The sequence below is a fragment of the Procambarus clarkii genome, chromosome 36, assembly GCF_040958095.1.
Source record: "Procambarus clarkii isolate CNS0578487 chromosome 36, FALCON_Pclarkii_2.0, whole genome shotgun sequence".
In the NCBI taxonomy this organism is placed as follows: Eukaryota; Metazoa; Arthropoda; class Malacostraca; order Decapoda; family Cambaridae; genus Procambarus; species Procambarus clarkii.
Genome location: NC_091185.1, coordinates 6,263,874 through 6,281,373, shown reverse-complemented (window position 1 = coordinate 6,281,373; position 17,500 = coordinate 6,263,874). Strand labels below are relative to the sequence as shown.

General features: G+C 40.0%; 1 protein-coding gene across 8 annotated transcripts; it reads right to left on the bottom strand.

Moving 5' to 3' along the window:
* Positions 1–933: 933 nt before the first annotated feature.
* LOC123756114 (zinc finger protein 107) lies at positions 934–16,612 on the bottom strand. Of its 8 annotated transcripts, none has more exons than XM_045739128.2 (6): positions 16,494–16,561; positions 14,639–14,891; positions 11,952–12,176; positions 10,050–10,406; positions 4,393–8,100; positions 934–2,298 (listed from the first exon to the last, which is right to left on the bottom strand). In XM_045739128.2, exons 4-6 carry the CDS (start codon positions 10,383–10,385, stop codon positions 1,486–1,488), a joined length of 4,857 nt encoding a protein of 1,618 aa, XP_045595084.2. In that variant the 5' UTR covers positions 10,386–10,406; positions 11,952–12,176; positions 14,639–14,891; positions 16,494–16,561; the 3' UTR covers positions 934–1,485. The 8 variants fall into 8 exon arrangements, with proteins under 8 accessions (XP_045595084.2, XP_045595079.2, XP_045595080.2 ...); XM_045739123.2 differs by having other exon boundaries at positions 11,968–12,176; XM_045739124.2 differs by having other exon boundaries at positions 11,968–12,176; positions 16,442–16,514.
* Positions 16,613–17,500: the final 888 nt, after the last annotated feature.

The window sequence follows — 17,500 nt, the reverse complement described above, 5'->3', positions numbered from 1 at the left end:
GCTGGATCCAAACTTTAGCGATGGATCTCAACTCCTTTCGAGTTTTGGTCACCTTCGTTTGGCAGCCGCTCGGTTCATCTTGTTTGTGCAGAAGCTTTTAGCAATCAGCTGTGTGGCGGTTGGGTTCTTTGTTGTCCATTTCCAAGTTATTCACTAATAACTTGGGAAGAGGCTCACTTAGTGAGCCTCTGGAACCTTATTTATGGCCAGTTTTATTTCCTATTTATAATGTTCTTGTGTAATTGTCATCAGTACAGACTACTGTTTGTTCAAACCAGAATGTAAATAATTACACAAGTGTTTTCACAATTAAATATATATTTTAATTTTGTGCTTTGATAATATACAGTATTATAATTTTGTGCTGATAATATAATTTTGTGCTCTGAAAACATATTTATTAATAAATACTTTAAAAAATGTGGTTGCTTGATTTTCCTAATTAATTTTGTTTGTCAATTAACTACGTATATGTTGTAATTATGTACTATCGACATAATTACTTCCTAAATCTTTTACATTGTTTTTTCTTTCAATAGTTGGGGTTTGACTGCATTTTATATTTCTCTATTAATTAATATTTTTAATTTTGTCTTCAGTGCAACATATCCTCATTAAACATGTGTATTATTTTCTGTGGCCCACTGAATAACCTCATTAACATCTGATTGGAGATTTGCAGTGTCCTCTATACTGTCTACTCTTATGAAGATTCTAGTGTCATTTGCAAAGGATGATTCAGTACTATAGTTTGTAACCTTGTCTGTCTGATATGAGGATGAGAAAAAGTACTGGAGCAAGCACAGTACCCAGGGGGAGGGGCTAAGCTTTTCATGATGGATGATCCAGATTTTACATTGTTGACTATTTACACTCTGGGTTCTCTTCATTATGTAATATTCACACAAGACATGTGGATTGTAAGACACCATCTCGTATTAATCTTTACTAATTTAAGTCATATACATTCAATATTAATATATCTCTATACATTTTCCTGTATGATAATATTCATATTCATTACAAAGTGGGATTATGATGGAATAAAATTTGATATAGTCAAAAATACAGCTAAAATAATTCTCTATTAGTGTCAGTATTATTATGGTAAATTATATATAAACAAAATATTAACTTAAAAGTTTGATCATGATTATGAGTATGTAAAATTTAAACACTAATTACATTCTAAACTATTCATGACTAATAGTTTTTCAACTATACTCCTATGAAAAGACATGAGATGTATGTGCTTGGTGTAATGTATGATAATGAAACGTGAGGAAGGAGCTCAATTTATCGAGACAGTAAATGACAGACTTGTGGTAACCATCACAATTGTATAACAAAGTGAATTAAGAAGAAAATGTTCCAGACTGTACATTTTCCTCAGCAAAAAATAGTTGTACAAAGACTTCATTTTAATTGCTGGTGATATCTGTCACTCCAATGTAATGCTAGATAATTATAGTCATTGCAACTCACTTATTCTGCATAGACATAGGGCATGGAATAATTGCTTCTCTGATCATCTTGTCTATGAGAAACCCTGTGTCTGTTGAACTGATACCGATATGAAAAAGCCTGGTCACATCCTTCACAGACATATGGTTTTTCTCCTGTGTGAATTCGCATATGCTTGTTAAGACTGGACGTCCGGGTAAAGCCAGCATCGCAATGTTTACATCTGTATGGCTTTTCACCTGTGTGTCCAAGCATATGTCGTTTTAAATCACTTTGCTGATGAAACCTAGCATCGCAAATTTCACAAGCAAAAACTTTATCTTCTGCTGTTATAGTATTTCCCGAGTGCATCTGTTGACGATGTCTGTTCAGTGATGATTTATTTGTAAAGGCCATGCCACATCTTGAGCATACATGAAGCTTTTGGTGCTGGGCTTTGTGGTGGCTAAGATACTCTGATGTGGTAAATGCAGCACAACATTCTGAGCAGCTATGTAACTCAGGATGAGCCCCTAGCATGTGTGCCCATAGAGTACGTTTTTGAGCAAATGATTTTGCACAAACGGAACACTCAAGAGGCTTAGCCACTACAGGGAGGGATTTTTCAGCTGAAACATCAGAGCCAACACCTTCCTTGTTGGTTTCGACTTGTGAAAAGAGACTGATAACATCACTGCCAAGAGTTGTGTACTGGACGGGCTGGGCAGCACTGGGCATCTGTGCTGCAGTTGAGTAAGTAACATTACCTGAAGATGTAGATCCATCAACAGACACTGCAGCTGGCTGGATCATCAATGTTTCTGTTCCAGTGCCACCAACTGGTACACCTAATACCTGAAAGAAAAACATAGATAGTAATCCGCATGGTAATCTACATCAGCACAAGAACTGGTGGTGGTGCAGCCGACTAACCCGGTCTGCTTCCCTCCTCCGGCCAAACAAGGCGGGGGAAGGGCGAACTAACTTGCGCTAGTTTCACAAGTTTTTTTTTATTGTTTACATTATTGGGAGAGTTCTTTTGGCAGTTTTCAGGCTGTGGTCTCGTTTCTAAACAAGCAGTGGTCCGTTTTGTTTCAATGACTTTCTGGGTGCCATCCTTTGGTGGTGGCAGACATGAATAACTTTACATAAATAGTTTTCATAGTGCCACAACTCCATGCACCTCTCTGAGGGGGACCAGGTTCTGGCTTGCAGTCCTCAGTAGGTCAGTAACACCTCTACGACTAGCACCTAGTAGGTAATTATAAAAAAAAAAAAAAAAAAAAAGGCGTCAAGCTAGTGGTACTATGTAGCACCATTAAAGTTGCATGATGTTCAAAAGGAGCTAGATATTGCCAAGGATGCTAATACGAGAACAAAAGCGCATGAAACGACCGATATCAAAAGGTATCCAATTCACAAAGGATGACACTGAATCAGTGTAGCAGCTTCAGGAAGCCACAAAGGGCTCACCCCCAGAAATGGACTTTCATATGGGCTACCCATATTGTTAAATGGGAGTATTCAGTGGTAATTGGGCGTCTGGTATTGACAGGTGGAAGGGGTAGTCGTGTTGGACAGAGGTGCACGTTTCTAGCAAGTTTCACCCCTCCAGACAGACAAGCCACAATTTATATTCATTTAACTTGCAGGATATCATACTATTGAGTGACTATGGAGTAGTTATATAGAATTCAGATTTCAGAATATCCAGTTATGTCTTGATGATGATCTTGCCTGAGGGGATAACCCTTTAATTTATGTTTGTAAGACTAGAGTGTCTAGGTTGGCCTTTATGTAAGTAATACAGGGTATTGTGAATATTCTGCCTATCTTTATATTTCTGATTCTTTCATATTAATCAAGGTACATGAAGGATATGTGGGAGCTCCACTGAGTAATTATGTTTATTTTATTTCTTTGTAAAAATATAATAAATTATATACATATATATATATATATATATATATATATATATATATACATATACATATACACAGGGGCCGGCCGGCTGAGCAGACAGCACGCTGGACACGTGACCCTGTGGTCCTGGGTTCGATCCCGGGCGCCGGCGAGACGCGATAGGCAGAGTTTCTGTCACCCTGATGCCCCTGTTACCTAGCAGTAAATAGGTACCTGGGAGTTAGTCAGCTGTCACGGGCTGCTTCTTGAGGGTGGAGGCCTGGTTGAGGACAAGGCCGCAAGGGAACACTAAAACACCCTGAAATCAACTCAAGATAACCTCAAGATATACATATACATATACAGTATATAATTTTATACTCTCACACTGCCTAGGTGTTTGTGTTCCTTTGGGGATTTCCCCTGGACCTTTATCAGCAGGCTGCAATTAATGATAATTAATCCCTAGGAGGACAACTAAGTGAAACTACTCATAGGGCAAAAGTCTTAGCCTAGGTAAAAATCAACATAAATATTGAGAGCAGCAATTTGCATTAGGTAGTTTGCGCCAGTTTTGAGTGAACTATTTGCTTTGAACAAATTGCTTGCAGAGTCTTTGGCGGTTTCCGCACTTCATTTTATATGAACCTTGCAGTTGTCTGCATCGCTTAGCTGATTTTATGTATCTTTTCTTGGTGGGGGTAATCATAACAATCCCTTGCTCCATGTGCCTCTGACGGTGGGATGGGAGGGCAAGGGTCTGGTTCCTGGTAGGCCAACAGGACTCCTATGGCTGTTGTGACTCATTAGTTAGAAGCCACCTCAGCCTGCTTCAGGTAGCCACCTAGGGGCTCACCCAGGAAAGAATTCTTAATGAGAAAAACATCATTAATACTAATGCAACAAGGCAACATATCATGAATTAAGTTTGTTCTTAAATTCTATGTTTTTTATTCAAGATTTGTACTTTAAGCATGAAGAGGTGATATTTAGCCACACTACTAAGTTTTTATTATTGAAAGAAAACCAAAATTACTCTTATCATACCTGGCCATCTGGGCTGATGGTGATTTGATCATAGCTGATAAAGGTGCCATGTCCTGGGTTGATAACCACAGCACCACTACTCAGCATCTCTCCCGCTTCTATGAATATTGCTCCATCTTGTGTCATCAACTGACTAGCACCAACTATCTGCCCAGCAGACAAAACCTGACCCGTGGTTAACATGGGTTGAGGAACTAGTCGACCATTAGCCTGACCAGACCCTGGCTGGTTTACGGTTGTAACAACCTGTCCATTTCCTAAATTCTGATTAACTGAGGATTCTGCCTGACCAACTGTGGTCATCTGTGTTTGTTGGTTGGAGGATGCCGTAATAACAGGTGTTTCTGTCACCTGTGAAGCTCCCACGACAGATGAGGCACCAAGAGTAACAGTACCTCCAACAGACTGGGCTTGAAGGCCTCCGCCAATGGCTCCTGATGTTGGAGTGTGTGTTACATGCTCCATGGACAGCTGAAGTAGAGAGGTTGCACCTGAAGCATCAGCACTAGCAACTAAACTAGTAGACTCTTGAACTGACATATGAGTGTTAACCTCTTCTGCAGTTGGCAAAATATTTGTGTTCTGATCACTCCTGGATTTGGCTTCCACTGCAGTGTGTGTGTGAGGCTCATCAGGTCCGTGAGGAACTTCACAAAAGCACCAAGATTCCATTTTATTTTTGGCTTCACCTTTCAAATCCTCTAATTTTACAATTTTCTTTGCTACTCTTTGGCGAGCCAAAGGCTTTACATCTTCTTCAATTTCTACAAAATCACCGATTATAAAATCGGATTCTTCTTGCTTATCTTTCTTCTTCTCTGCTGCTTCACGAAGCCGTCGACTTGTCCGTATAGGTTCTGCAACCTTAGATTTGGGTTTGGGATTTCTAAGGCTGTTGTCTTGACTTGTACTTTGCTTTTCTATTGACTTCTTCTTCTTCTTTTTTGGTATATCTCCAGTGGCTTCTAGTTTGCTCTGATGAGCTGTTCTAATATGCCTAGCCAAGGCAGTTCTGTCACTAAAGGATATGGAACAATATTTACATGTACAGGCAATGGATTTATCATTAGAATGGACACGCTGATGCCTTCGAAGATCATCTCTCTGCGAAAATTTTGCAGTGCAGTCATCACATTTATGTGGCTTGTCCCCAGTATGTGTCATAAGGTGACGCTTCAAAGCACTACGTTGTGTAAATGTTTGATGGCAATTTTCACATGCAAATGGACGATCATTATTATGAATTCGCCTATGTGCAGTTAAGTGGCTTCCTTGAGTAAAAGCTACATCACACATATCACATTTAAATGGTTTTTCTCCTGTATGAGTACGTGAATGAACTCTTAAATTACTCTTCTGAGTGAATGACGACCCACAAATTCCACATACATATGGACGTTCCCCAGTGTGCCCTCGCATATGAATGGTCAAACTGTTCTTGTGAGTAAATGACTGATAGCAAACACCACACTGGAATGGTTTCTCCCCAGTGTGAGTACGCTGATGTATAAGTAAGTGATTTATTCTTGAAAATGTTTTTGGGCATGAATTACACGTATAAGTTCGAACTTCTTGAGACTCGGTGGTCTTTGTCACACGTCTTTTCTTGATAGGTGGGTCAGCAGGTGCATCAGGAGGGTTAGCAGGAAATGCTTCACTTTGAATTTGTATGTCACCTGTGGCAGGATTATTAACAGTTAAACTATATTGAAAAGTGACCTGAGGATCAGCTTGTTCTTGATGTTCTTGTTCCTGGTGAGATTGAAGGTGTTGCTGGTGTTGCTGCTGCTGTTGCTGTTGCTGCTGGGGCTGCTGCTGCTGTTCATCTTGGTGAATGTCTGACACAGTAAATAATCGTGGAGATTCAATTGCAATTTTAACTTCTTCTTGATGATTGTGTGCTTGATGAAGCTGGTGCTGCTGATGGTGGTGATGGTGATGCGAGAGAGGGTCTAATGACTCCTGATGATGACCTTCATCATAATGGTGAATAGGCTCTGGATAACCACTATTAAACTGGGAGGTCTGGTGATACTCAGTCTGACTCACATCTTGTACTCCCACAGTTTGTTGTTGTTGCTGCTGTGGATGTTGCTGTGGCTGTGACTGTTGAAGCTCTGTGTATGTCATTTGTTGCTGCTGCTGCTGAATAGGAGCAGAGGGTAGAGCAGATGTTGAGGGATGACCCACTTCACCTCCACTATCTATTATGGTCTGTGAAGCATCAGGAATGTTTGGAGTTTCACAAAAACACCAGGACTGCCAATGATTATAAGTGCCTTCTACAAATGTTAACACATGAGACTGGTGATTCTGGCAGTTATTTGCAGGACGGGCAGTCTTTGGTGGTTGGCCAGGCTGTGTTAACAACAGGGTAGGCACTTGACCTGGGCCCTGAGCAGGAATGGTAACAATTTCATTAATCATTGGTGGTTGAGGGTGTGTTTGTACTGCAGATGAATGAGGTTGCGGTTGATTTGGTTGAAGAGATGTTGGTGGCCCTATAGATACAGGCTGATTAACCTGCTGATGTTGTTGAGTAGTTTCTTGATGGTGGACTAATGAAGCCGTTTGATAACCTGCATCATAGAGCTGACTTAATGCCTCATCCTCCTCAACTTTTCCAGGTCTCTTCTTCAGAGGAGGAATGTTCTGATTATTTTCACTTTCTCTTGGTTCAGTTAAGCCATCACCTTCAAAGCGCTCTTCCCCATGAACCGTTACTTTATGTCTTTTAAGATTACGATATTCAATAAAAGTCGAGTCACATTTTTGGCAAGCAAATGGTCTTACTCCATCGTGTCGCAACATGTGTCTCTTAAGGGCACTCTTATCTTTAAAGGCACCATGACATTTGGAACAAACATAGTGCCGTTCTCCTGTGTGACCCTGCCTATGTCGCTTTAAAGTGCTGAACTGGGAAAATGTTGCCCCACATTGATCACAACTAAATGGTTTTGTACCAGAATGTGTCCTCATGTGAGCTTTCATATCTCTCTGAAGACTAAAACCAGCATTACATCTTTCACATCTATAGGGAGTATCTCCCTCGTGAGTTAATTTATGCCAACGGAGGTTATTCTTCCGACTGAAAGCAGCATCACAAATATCACACTTGAATGGTTTCAATCCAGAATGTGACATTTGATGACGTTTTAAATCAATCATCTGAGTAAATGATGCTGGACATTTTTCACATTTAAAAGGCTTCTCACCAGTATGAGTAAGCTGATGACGTGAAAGATTTCTTCTTTCAACAAAGAGCGCACCACATTTATCACATTTGAAAGGCTTCTCTCCAGTATGTCTTCTTTTATGTCTTTTTAAACTACTGGTTTGAGAAAAAGATGCTTTACAAAGGGAACAAATAAATGGCTTGTCATTGGTATGGATTCTTACATGTGTTGTTAAATGAGACACTTGCTTAAATCTTTGATGGCATACTTCACACTTGAAAGGCTTTTCTCCTGTGTGTATTCGACGGTGAATATTGAGATGACACTGCTGCACAAAGGCCATGTTACAGTCTGAGCACTTATGAGGCTTTTCACCTTTGTGTCGCCGAAAGTGAAGCTTATAACTATTATAATGGGAAAACTTTGCATCACATTCATTACAGGAGAAACTCTGGCGGTGGTGCTCCCTGCGGTGGCTCATGAGTAGCCCAATCCGGACAAACACTCCGTCACACTGGTCGCATTCATATGCCTGTCAATAAAGAAAGTTTATAGGAATACCAATGGCAGTGCAAAGTTTAGATCAAATGAATATGTACAGTACAGTGTTAATGCTGGGGTATGAACTGATGCACACAAAAATTATTATTATTATTATTATTATTATTATTATTATTAAATATACAGTACAGTGAAACCTTGGTGAACTATGTGGGACCAACTCCAATTCATTGCAGTGAAAGATTCATTGCAGCCAGAGATGCCTTCAGGAAGCATTTGAACGATACTTTTTTAAATACTGTATACAAATATAAAACAAGAATGATACATTGTTATATACCACTACTCAACTGTACAGTTAATAATAATAATACAGTATTTACATTTACCTTATAAAAATGCAGCATTGAAGGTAATGAAATGCCAATGAGCGTGTGGTTCATGGTGGCACGGGCAACCGTGCTTCAGTTTACCAGTGTTGATTTTTTTTTTTTAAGAATGTCATTTTTTTCAGCTTTTTTTAGTTTTTGAAAATAAAAGTAATTATTATATACCATGCCATGGGTCCCAAGAAAGTCAGTGGTAAGGTTCAACTTAAGAAAATGGTTGTGAGTAAAGGCAGTAGAGAATGTCCCTTCTTTGTTAAGAAAATGTGTGAAGTATGGGAAGAACTGCAAAGTTTTGTGAAAAAAAACTCACCCAGATAATATTGTAGCAGACCGTTACATTGACCTTTTCAATGACAATGTGATGTCTCACTACAGCCAAGTGATAAAATGTAGGGAAAAACAAGTGTCTTTTAGACAGATTCTTAGTAAGAAAAGCAAGCAGTGAGTCACAACCAGGTCCTAGTAGTATGCCTGCAAAACAGAAGACAGAGTACCCCAGAAAAGTCATTTGGGGTCATCTGGTAGTGATGAGTACCCCCATCACTGCCTGATGTTATAATGGACGGGGACTCCCCTTCCAAACACTAACACCTCTTCTCCTCACCGTCTTCCATATGCCAACAAGAGTCATCAATAAAGGTAAGCTATAACTTGTACATACTATAGTACAAAATATTTGTGTGTATTATGTGTCAAATGTATTTTGAAATTAATATTTTTGGGAGTGTGGAATGAATTAATTCAATTTAGATTATTTTTTATGGGAAAATTCACTTCGGTATGCAAATTTTTGATTTACCAGCCGTCTCTGAAAACAGATTAGATTTGAAAACTAAGGTTCCACTGTATGTCAATGGGCTGACCTTCTGAAAAAGGCAGAACCGCTGAAAAACAGCTAGGTTCAGACACCAGCAATCAGCGCATGAAACCATGACTGATCCAGGGAAGCCACCAAGGAGCCAGAAGGATCAACCTTCCCTTGTAAGACTCCATCACACCAGGATTTAGAACAACAGCCAGACCGAGGAGAAGAAAAAAAGAAAAAGAAAGACACAGCTTGACCAATCCGGCCAAAAGATATCTACCATGAGGGCCTTGCAGTGGGACTTACCGGCAATCTGACAGACCAGTAGTACTACAAGCTATATCACTAAGTGTGACATCAGCAACAGAAATGTGGTGGTGAGACGACTCAGCGCTGGGGGTCAGGCTGCTTGGTTGCAGTAATTGGTACTAAAGCTTTTCTAACTAGTGTGAGTGAATCCCATGTTCTGTGTGAATCACTTGAGTTTCAAGGCATCTTTTTCTGTGAACCCTCAGTTGTCTGAAAACCCTCACTGACTCTCTGGAAGCTTCTTCTGGGGGAAGGGGGAGGGGGGGGGGGGTAGACTGTCACCTACATCTCTGTGAGGAGGGCCAGGCTCTGGTTCTGATCCCTGTAGGCCAAGCACAACTTCCATGACTTATTTGATCCTTTAATGTGTAGCAATATCAGTAAGATAGCTTCAGGGAACCACTGAGGAGAGGGGGCACCCTCCAGAAAAATTCAATAATACATCCAAATTACAATATATTAGCCATTTTAACTTACTTGTTCTTCATAATGTGTCCTTTCATGTGCTCGCAGCTGACTAGCTCTGGCAAATGCTGAGGGGCACTCGGAACACTTGTATTCTTTTTCTTTTGAATCTAGAGGACTTGATGCCAACAGTTTGGCTTCAGTCATGAGATTTTCTTTTGTATCTTCATGGCCTTCCTCCTCATCCATAGCAAGTGTATTGCCATCCTCACCGACAGCATCACTAGCCTCATCGACCAGCTCACCTTCAACAGTGTATTCATGAGCATTTTCATCTGGAACCATTGCCTTCAGGTCCTCCACTTTAACAGTGGTGGACAGATTAAGGGGAGGAGCAGACTCCATCATTTGTCACTCCATGAAGCATGTCTGCAACAACAGAAAACCATGTCACTATTAGAGCTGTTTTTCACCTTTGAAATTCAACTCATTAAGGTCGTAATATATATTTCTGCAAATAGCTTCAGTAATTCTATCAACAAAACTCTTAATTTTACAAATTAATTACAGTACTAACAAACATGCACATATCATGCATATATTAATGAATGCACACAAGGAAGGCAAAATATAGCTCCAAGTTGAAAAAACCAGCATTGAATGCAACGAAATGCCAATTTCTAGGTAAGCCCCAGTGACTCCCTGAAGCTATCTCTCTGAGATAGAATGAAAAGAGTAAAACCTCCTCTTATGACAGAAGACAATAAATTCACTAATGCAACTACCAGAAGCAGGAGCTGTCATGAAGGCTATCATGAAAATAGAATCCTCAACTGAAAGGATAAAGGAAAGACATATGATAGAGCTCGAGAAGTTCAGGAATCTGTACACCAGTAGATTGACTGTTGAGAGGCGGGACCAAAGAGCCGAAGCTCAACCCACGCAAGCACAACTAGGTGAGTATGGGAAACCAAGGAGAAGACAAAAACAAAAGGACCTATTTCAATGATAAAGTAGGGTGAGAGGAAGCATGAGTCAGACGAAGGTGAAAAAAGTGGCCTGTATCCACTTGTAATAAGTGGGGACAAAAACATGCACCCCAAAAACATGGAAGAGAGGCTACACAAGGGTGTATGTTAGATGGCAACAGTATTGCAAATGAGATAACAAGAGCTAAGAATGAAGCAACATGATCACTGGCACAGGACAACCAACAGAGACACTCTTTGCCTAACGACACTCTTTGTCATTATAGGACAAAGAGTGCTGGGAAGACGGGGCACCACAAGTGTAGCTCTCATCCTGTAACTACACTTAGGTAATTAAAGAGAATGAAAAAAAGACAGAAGGATTACCAAGTTACCTCATACAGCACTGCTGAGGCAAAGATGGACAGAAATGCGATACAAAGAGAACTACCACATGATTCCCATTAAGAGACGGCAAAGATGAGCCAACATCTTTAAGTGCAAAGAACATCAGACACACATGAACCATCCAGGCTGGCAGGAATGCCATTCTTCCTCCCCTACCTGTCCCCTTCATTTCAGGACCCAGGAATGAAGGAGACAGGGACAAAGAGAAAGCCCAGAAACCAGGGCTGAACTGAGGAAGCTGCTCCTTCAATATCACCAACTATGAAAAGGTTGAAATAAACAGGCAATGCAACATGCAACAATTCCACCCCGAGGCAAAGAGCACTCCATGAGGTAAGAGTGAGTGGAAGAGTAGAGAGAAAAGCTGTCACGACAAAATTACACCTTAATCACATACGTAGAGATAGTTACTCAACTTGACATTTATACATAAATCTTTTATTATTAAATTATAAATAAGAACTCAGTGTGAAGACAGTACTATATCAAGATTGGATCACAACAATGGTAAGTTTGTTAAGTGTCTTATTAACATGTGCATCAATTATAATAATTATAACCATAGATTAGCCAAGGCAGTCCAATGACCAAAACCAACCATGAATTGTGCTCACACTATCTGATGTGGATGGTACGATGAGGAAGGCTGCAAGTGGTGGACAGTTACTACATAATGGTCATTGTACATGGGGGTGACAGATGTTGTGTCGGTAGATGGTACAGTAAGTGTGGAAGGCCGATGGTACAGTAGTGCCATCTAACACAGAATATGCCGACGGTCGAACCTACACCGACAGGCTACCCTGGCAGCTGCTAGACATTCCTGATAAAGGAATGGGGATTAGACACAGGACATCATATGCGGTACAAAATGTGCAAAAAATATCCTAGACATTAATGAAAAAATGGTCGAATAATAAAACAATGGCAAGCAAATATAACACATGTAGACACCCACCCTAGAAATTTGAAAAAGGGAATTGACGACATTTCAGGTGGTCCTGGATTATTATAGTCGTGTAGTGAAAAAGTTTCTATATTCAGAAATTTCTCTTCTCTCCAAGTCCTTCTTTTGCCTTGGTAATTCTTTAAAGTTTATCAACTGTACCTATTCTCAAACTAAGTGCACTTACTTTCAACTTAAATTCAGTTCCAACACTAGAAACATTGTGCTGTGCCTTCCCTTCATATCTGAAGTATAAAATCTTACTAACACCCTTCATCCTCTCAATATAAAACTTACCTTTTGAAAAACCAACTCACTTTGTGGTAATCTGGTTTACACTGCTCCTTCTACTTCCAATGCTGTTGGAGTTTACTCTATTTCCTAGTCTTCTTGTTCTCTCCAATACATTGGTGAAACTGGCCAAACACTATTAATTAACACTTTCGCGCTAACCGGACTCACCGGACTTTTGTGTTATTTTAACAAACTAAAATAACACAAAAGAAGTGTTAAGTCTGCAGACACAAACTAATCTATATGATCTAATCATCATATAGATTAGTCTTCTAAAATAATCTTTCCTGCTTTTTGTAGCTCTTTGAGTAAGAAAGACACACATGTCCATGTACTAGTGCAAAATATTGTATATTTTGGGACATTTAAGAAATATTGATATGAAACACAACCAACGATCTCATAAAGTGTTTCACGACAGATACAAAATTAATCATAGTGATCGATATTGAATTTTGAAGTACAGTAAGAAAAATATCGTAATACGTGGAATCGCCAACCAGTGTCATAAAATTGCCAAGACCACATCTAAATCATTTTGACTCACTGTTTGAAAAGTGTCATTAAAAATATTATTATTTTTTAATTTAAATAATTCCAGTTAACCATCAAGTGCTAAACATTATTCTAACTTACATATATAACAAGAAAACCAAATTTTTAGTAGTTAATGAGTGTACAGTAGTGTGTGAGGCCAGTAACACACGGTCCAGCTGCTACCATCAGCCTACACTAGTGTTTTCATTAAGTGAAATGCTGCAAAGATATTAGTGCTAGACATCAAAGCTGTCCCGTATCTACCAACTTTCACTAGGACAGGGAAAACAAAACAAAAACCAAGTCAGATTATAATACTTAATATATAAATAAATTAAGCAAAACATTAAAGCCTACACATTAGGGCAGCAACACTCATCAGACCCCAAACAGGCTCATACACATTGTCCACTGCAAAGGGTATTACTGTGTCTACACTGTGGAATAATACCTGTATAGTCAAGTTGAATTAAGCAAGTATGGCCACAACTGTGTCTAGTATGAAATGCAACAAAATTGTAAAGTACCCAAATTATATAAATTGTCAATTGTGTTCTGTAGTCACACACTAAATGTGTCAATCTTATAGATGCTTTAAGGAAAAAAGGAATGGCTAATAACTCAATATAATGGATTTGCAATGGGGATAATTGCATGTTCCTGAAAATAGCATAATTTCTGAAAATTATTTCTTCTGTAAAGGATAGGAATTCCCTCTTTAACGTATGCTCAGAAATTTCAGAGAAATGCAAATGAAACATAAAGGAGACCCCAGGTATGTGGAGACAATAGATGGACTACAAAACAAAAATACAGTATTAGAGGGTACCAATAAACACAGTGCAAGCACAGACCCAGCCGGACAAACAAATCCAACACAAAACAAAGTGACTGAGCAACGACAGGAATCTGTAAGCTCTCAACTTTAATCTATCAGCAAAGAGCCGACACAAATTGAAATACAGTAGAGTACAGATAAACAAAGATAATCAAGGCACATACAATAGGTCAGCACACAAATACGATACACACGTGAAGTAGCAAAGGAACAAACATGAGCAGGTTTACTGCACTGTTACACAACAGGTGTGTGAAATGACTGGGGAAGCTGCCCCGAACCTCTGGATTGCTGAAGTTGAGATCTAGTGTTGAGGGTTGGGGCTAACTAGCAGTTGGCCTTGGACGAGTGTGTGTGTGTGAATAGTTTAAATAAGGGGTTGCAAATGATAATTTTTTCCTTCGGTTATGTAGGATCTTGTATCCCCACTATCCTATGTCTTTACTGAGAAGGCCAGATTCTCTGTTAGACGTTTTTAATTCATTAGAGCTTGATGTGGTACCTGGATTTAGAAGACTCCAGGTGGGTAGCTTGGGGAAATACTGACAGAAGCTTACTCAGAACCCACCAGAAAGCATAAGCACAACAAAATAAGCAACTGCTTAAAGAAAATTAGGTACCCCAAGGTAAACAAGGCAAATGATCATTGCCACAATACAAATACCCTAACCTTTATGCACCTGACCACCACTAGATGGCAGCCATGGTAATCTGAAGTCGCAGTCAGCCTGCCCTCTCACTCTGTAGCTGCTCATGCTGAACTCCCAACCCCGCAGAAAAATAGGGAACTGGGCAGGGAGCTACTGGAGGCCCACCAGAAAAGTGCATTTCATTACAATCAAAGTTTGATTTCTGGAAGGAACCCCCTCCGTAACTGCTAGAATTTACTCACAACAGCACCTTGGTACAGGAAACCGGATTTTCTGGAAAGAAAAAGTAATAAGTGCCGTAAAATATAAAAAAACTGACTTGGGGGATACCCATGGGTAAAAACCAAATGACCAGAGAGGGAAGCCTAGAACAGAAGACCGTCGGCTGCATGCCAAGCACACAAGTTTTTTTTTTTTTTTTTGAGATACATACAAGAGTTGTTACATTCTTGTACAGCCACTAGTACGCGTAGCGTTTCAGGCAGGTCCCTGGAATACGATCCCCTGCCGCGAAGAATTGTTTTTTCATCCAAGTACACATTTTACTGTTGCGTTAAACAGAGGCTACAGTTAAGGAATTGCGCCCAGTAAATCCTCCCCGGCCAGGATACGAACCCATGACATAGCGCTCGCGGAACGCCAGGCGAGTGTCTTACCACTACACCACGGAGACAAGTGCAACATAATCACAGCAAGCTAAGGGACATCAAATAGGGAGAGACCAACACCCCTGTTGGATCACCAAAAGCTCCGAGAGAAGATATTAATAACGGATATATAGTATTTTATCAGTAAAGAAAGCTGCAAAAGCAGCAAAGTTTTGCATGTCATGGGAAAATCAGACCTTGGAACAAATAATGTTGACACAGGGATGACAATGCATTGACTTGAAAAGCTCACATAGTGTGCAAATAACACATCTGCAGGCCCACATTACAAAGTGTGATATAATCCCACCCAGACATACACACCCAGACATAGGTTGAACAGGTGATGATGGAATAGGCTTAATCTCCTTTTCTAGGGAGATTCTTGTGACAATACTTTTTAAAATCTGAATTTATTAAGAGAAATATTCAGTGTGAAAAATGTTTTTATAGGAAGCAATGGTCACCCTTGCCCCCTGTCACTCAGGGCCCCGGCTGAGTGACAGGGGCCCTCCCCTGTTACTCATGACCCAGCTGGGTGGCTCCCCCTTTGTCTTCTTCTTCTTGATAGTAGGTGCAGTTTGCATGAAGGGTTTGTCCTCCCGATGACTGCACAATGACTCCCCCTTTGACCCATCACTCAGGCACAAGCTCAGGGACCTTTCCACTCCTCGCCCCTTGTCGCTGGGTGACTCTCCCTCCCAACTCCTGTCACTCCACCCCAGCTGAGTGACTCTCCCATGTCCCTCAAGCCCCAGCTGGGTGCCTCACCCACTGCCACTAAGGCCCCAGCTGGGTGACCTTCCCTCCCATCTCCAACACTAAAGCCAGAGTTGGATGACCCTCCTCCTCGCCCCTTGTCACTCAAGCCCCAGCTGGGTGACCTTCCCCCTTGTCACTCAGGCCCCTCCACACGCCTTCCTCACCTCAGCTTACCACCTTCATAATCGTTTTACCTCTAAACTGATCATTATGAAAGACCTTAGTATTTACTGTCAAAATCTTAGCGATAGCCTCTCTAAACTCGTCAGATTTGACAAAATATCGACGACTGCCCAGCTGATGGAGCCATTGTGTTTATTACCGCAGTACTTTTCCCCTCAGGCACACCCGCTTTGTGGTAGAAAACTTGTAATAATTAACCCCATTTGTAGTCTACACGGGTAAGATAATTACCGCGGGCTCCGATGCATTCATCGTAACTAGAGTGAAGCTGTACAAAACTTACAGCAAAATGAGGACGCCAGATTTTCTGCCGATGTAAACAATCTCCAGAGCACTAGCAATTCTAACAAATGAACACCTATTTTATAACCAAACTTAGTAATAAAAAGTTGCAATGAAAACATTTGTTCACATATACATTAATATTATATATAAATAATTGCAATGTGCAATATTAATTTATAATTGTCTGTTATTGACGAAAATAGATCAGACTTAAGTAGTTCGATTGACAGTAAGGTTTATATGCCAGACGTAGGGCGTGTCACTCAGATAGATCTTCTACCAAGTATTTTCATTAATTATAAACGTACAGTCTAGATAATAACAATTGAATATACATTTCATTCACATTTTACAAAACAAATGCAATATAATGGGAGTACAATAATTTATTTAGTTTATTTTTACATCTGGCAGCGCCAACCCGCATCCATTGCTGTACGTTTGTACAAATTATCTTAAATATCCTTGTCCGCTTAAATAGTCCTCCAAGTTTATTACTTACTTGTAAATTTGAATTATGCCCAAAAATACAATTCATTATTCGTACAGATAATAAGTAGTTTATCATGCACACTTTAGTGGTAGCATAAATGTCAAACAGCGAATACATCGCACCACTTTGAAAACGTAATTGTTAATTGTTATAAAGAAGCTAAGGTACACCGCAGTTTTCTTCTACCTTATTCTATATCAGGGATTACAGAGGAATCAAAAGCCACGAGTGATACTATTATTATAAATAAAAGAGAGCTTGAATGCAACCAGCCGTGAGGCATTAAACACAATGGGATAATCAAAATCTGTAAAGTTCAATATACTAGCTAAAAATAGTTGCAAACTCACAGTGTAAGGCAAACTATTCTACAGGCAAACACAGCAACAAGAGAGGAAGTTACAGATCTCCACAATTGGATAAATGCTGTTACTGAAGCCCTCAAGCAAGCTCTTATAATGGGGGACTTTAACCATGAGGCAATAGATTGAGCAAATTTAACATCACAACTG

Coding starts and splice junctions, on each gene's coding strand:
- LOC123756114 (XM_045739125.2), bottom strand. CDS start 10,385: ATGATGGAGTCTGCTCCTCCCCTTAATCTGTCCACCACTGTTAAAGTG. Junction 8,101..10,049: donor GGACACATTATGAAGAACAA/GTAAGTTAAAAT, acceptor CTTTATTGACAG/GCATATGAATGCGACCAGTG. Junction 2,299..4,392: donor CCATCAGCCCAGATGGCCAG/GTATGATAAGAG, acceptor TTTTTCTTTCAG/GTATTAGGTGTACCAGTTGG.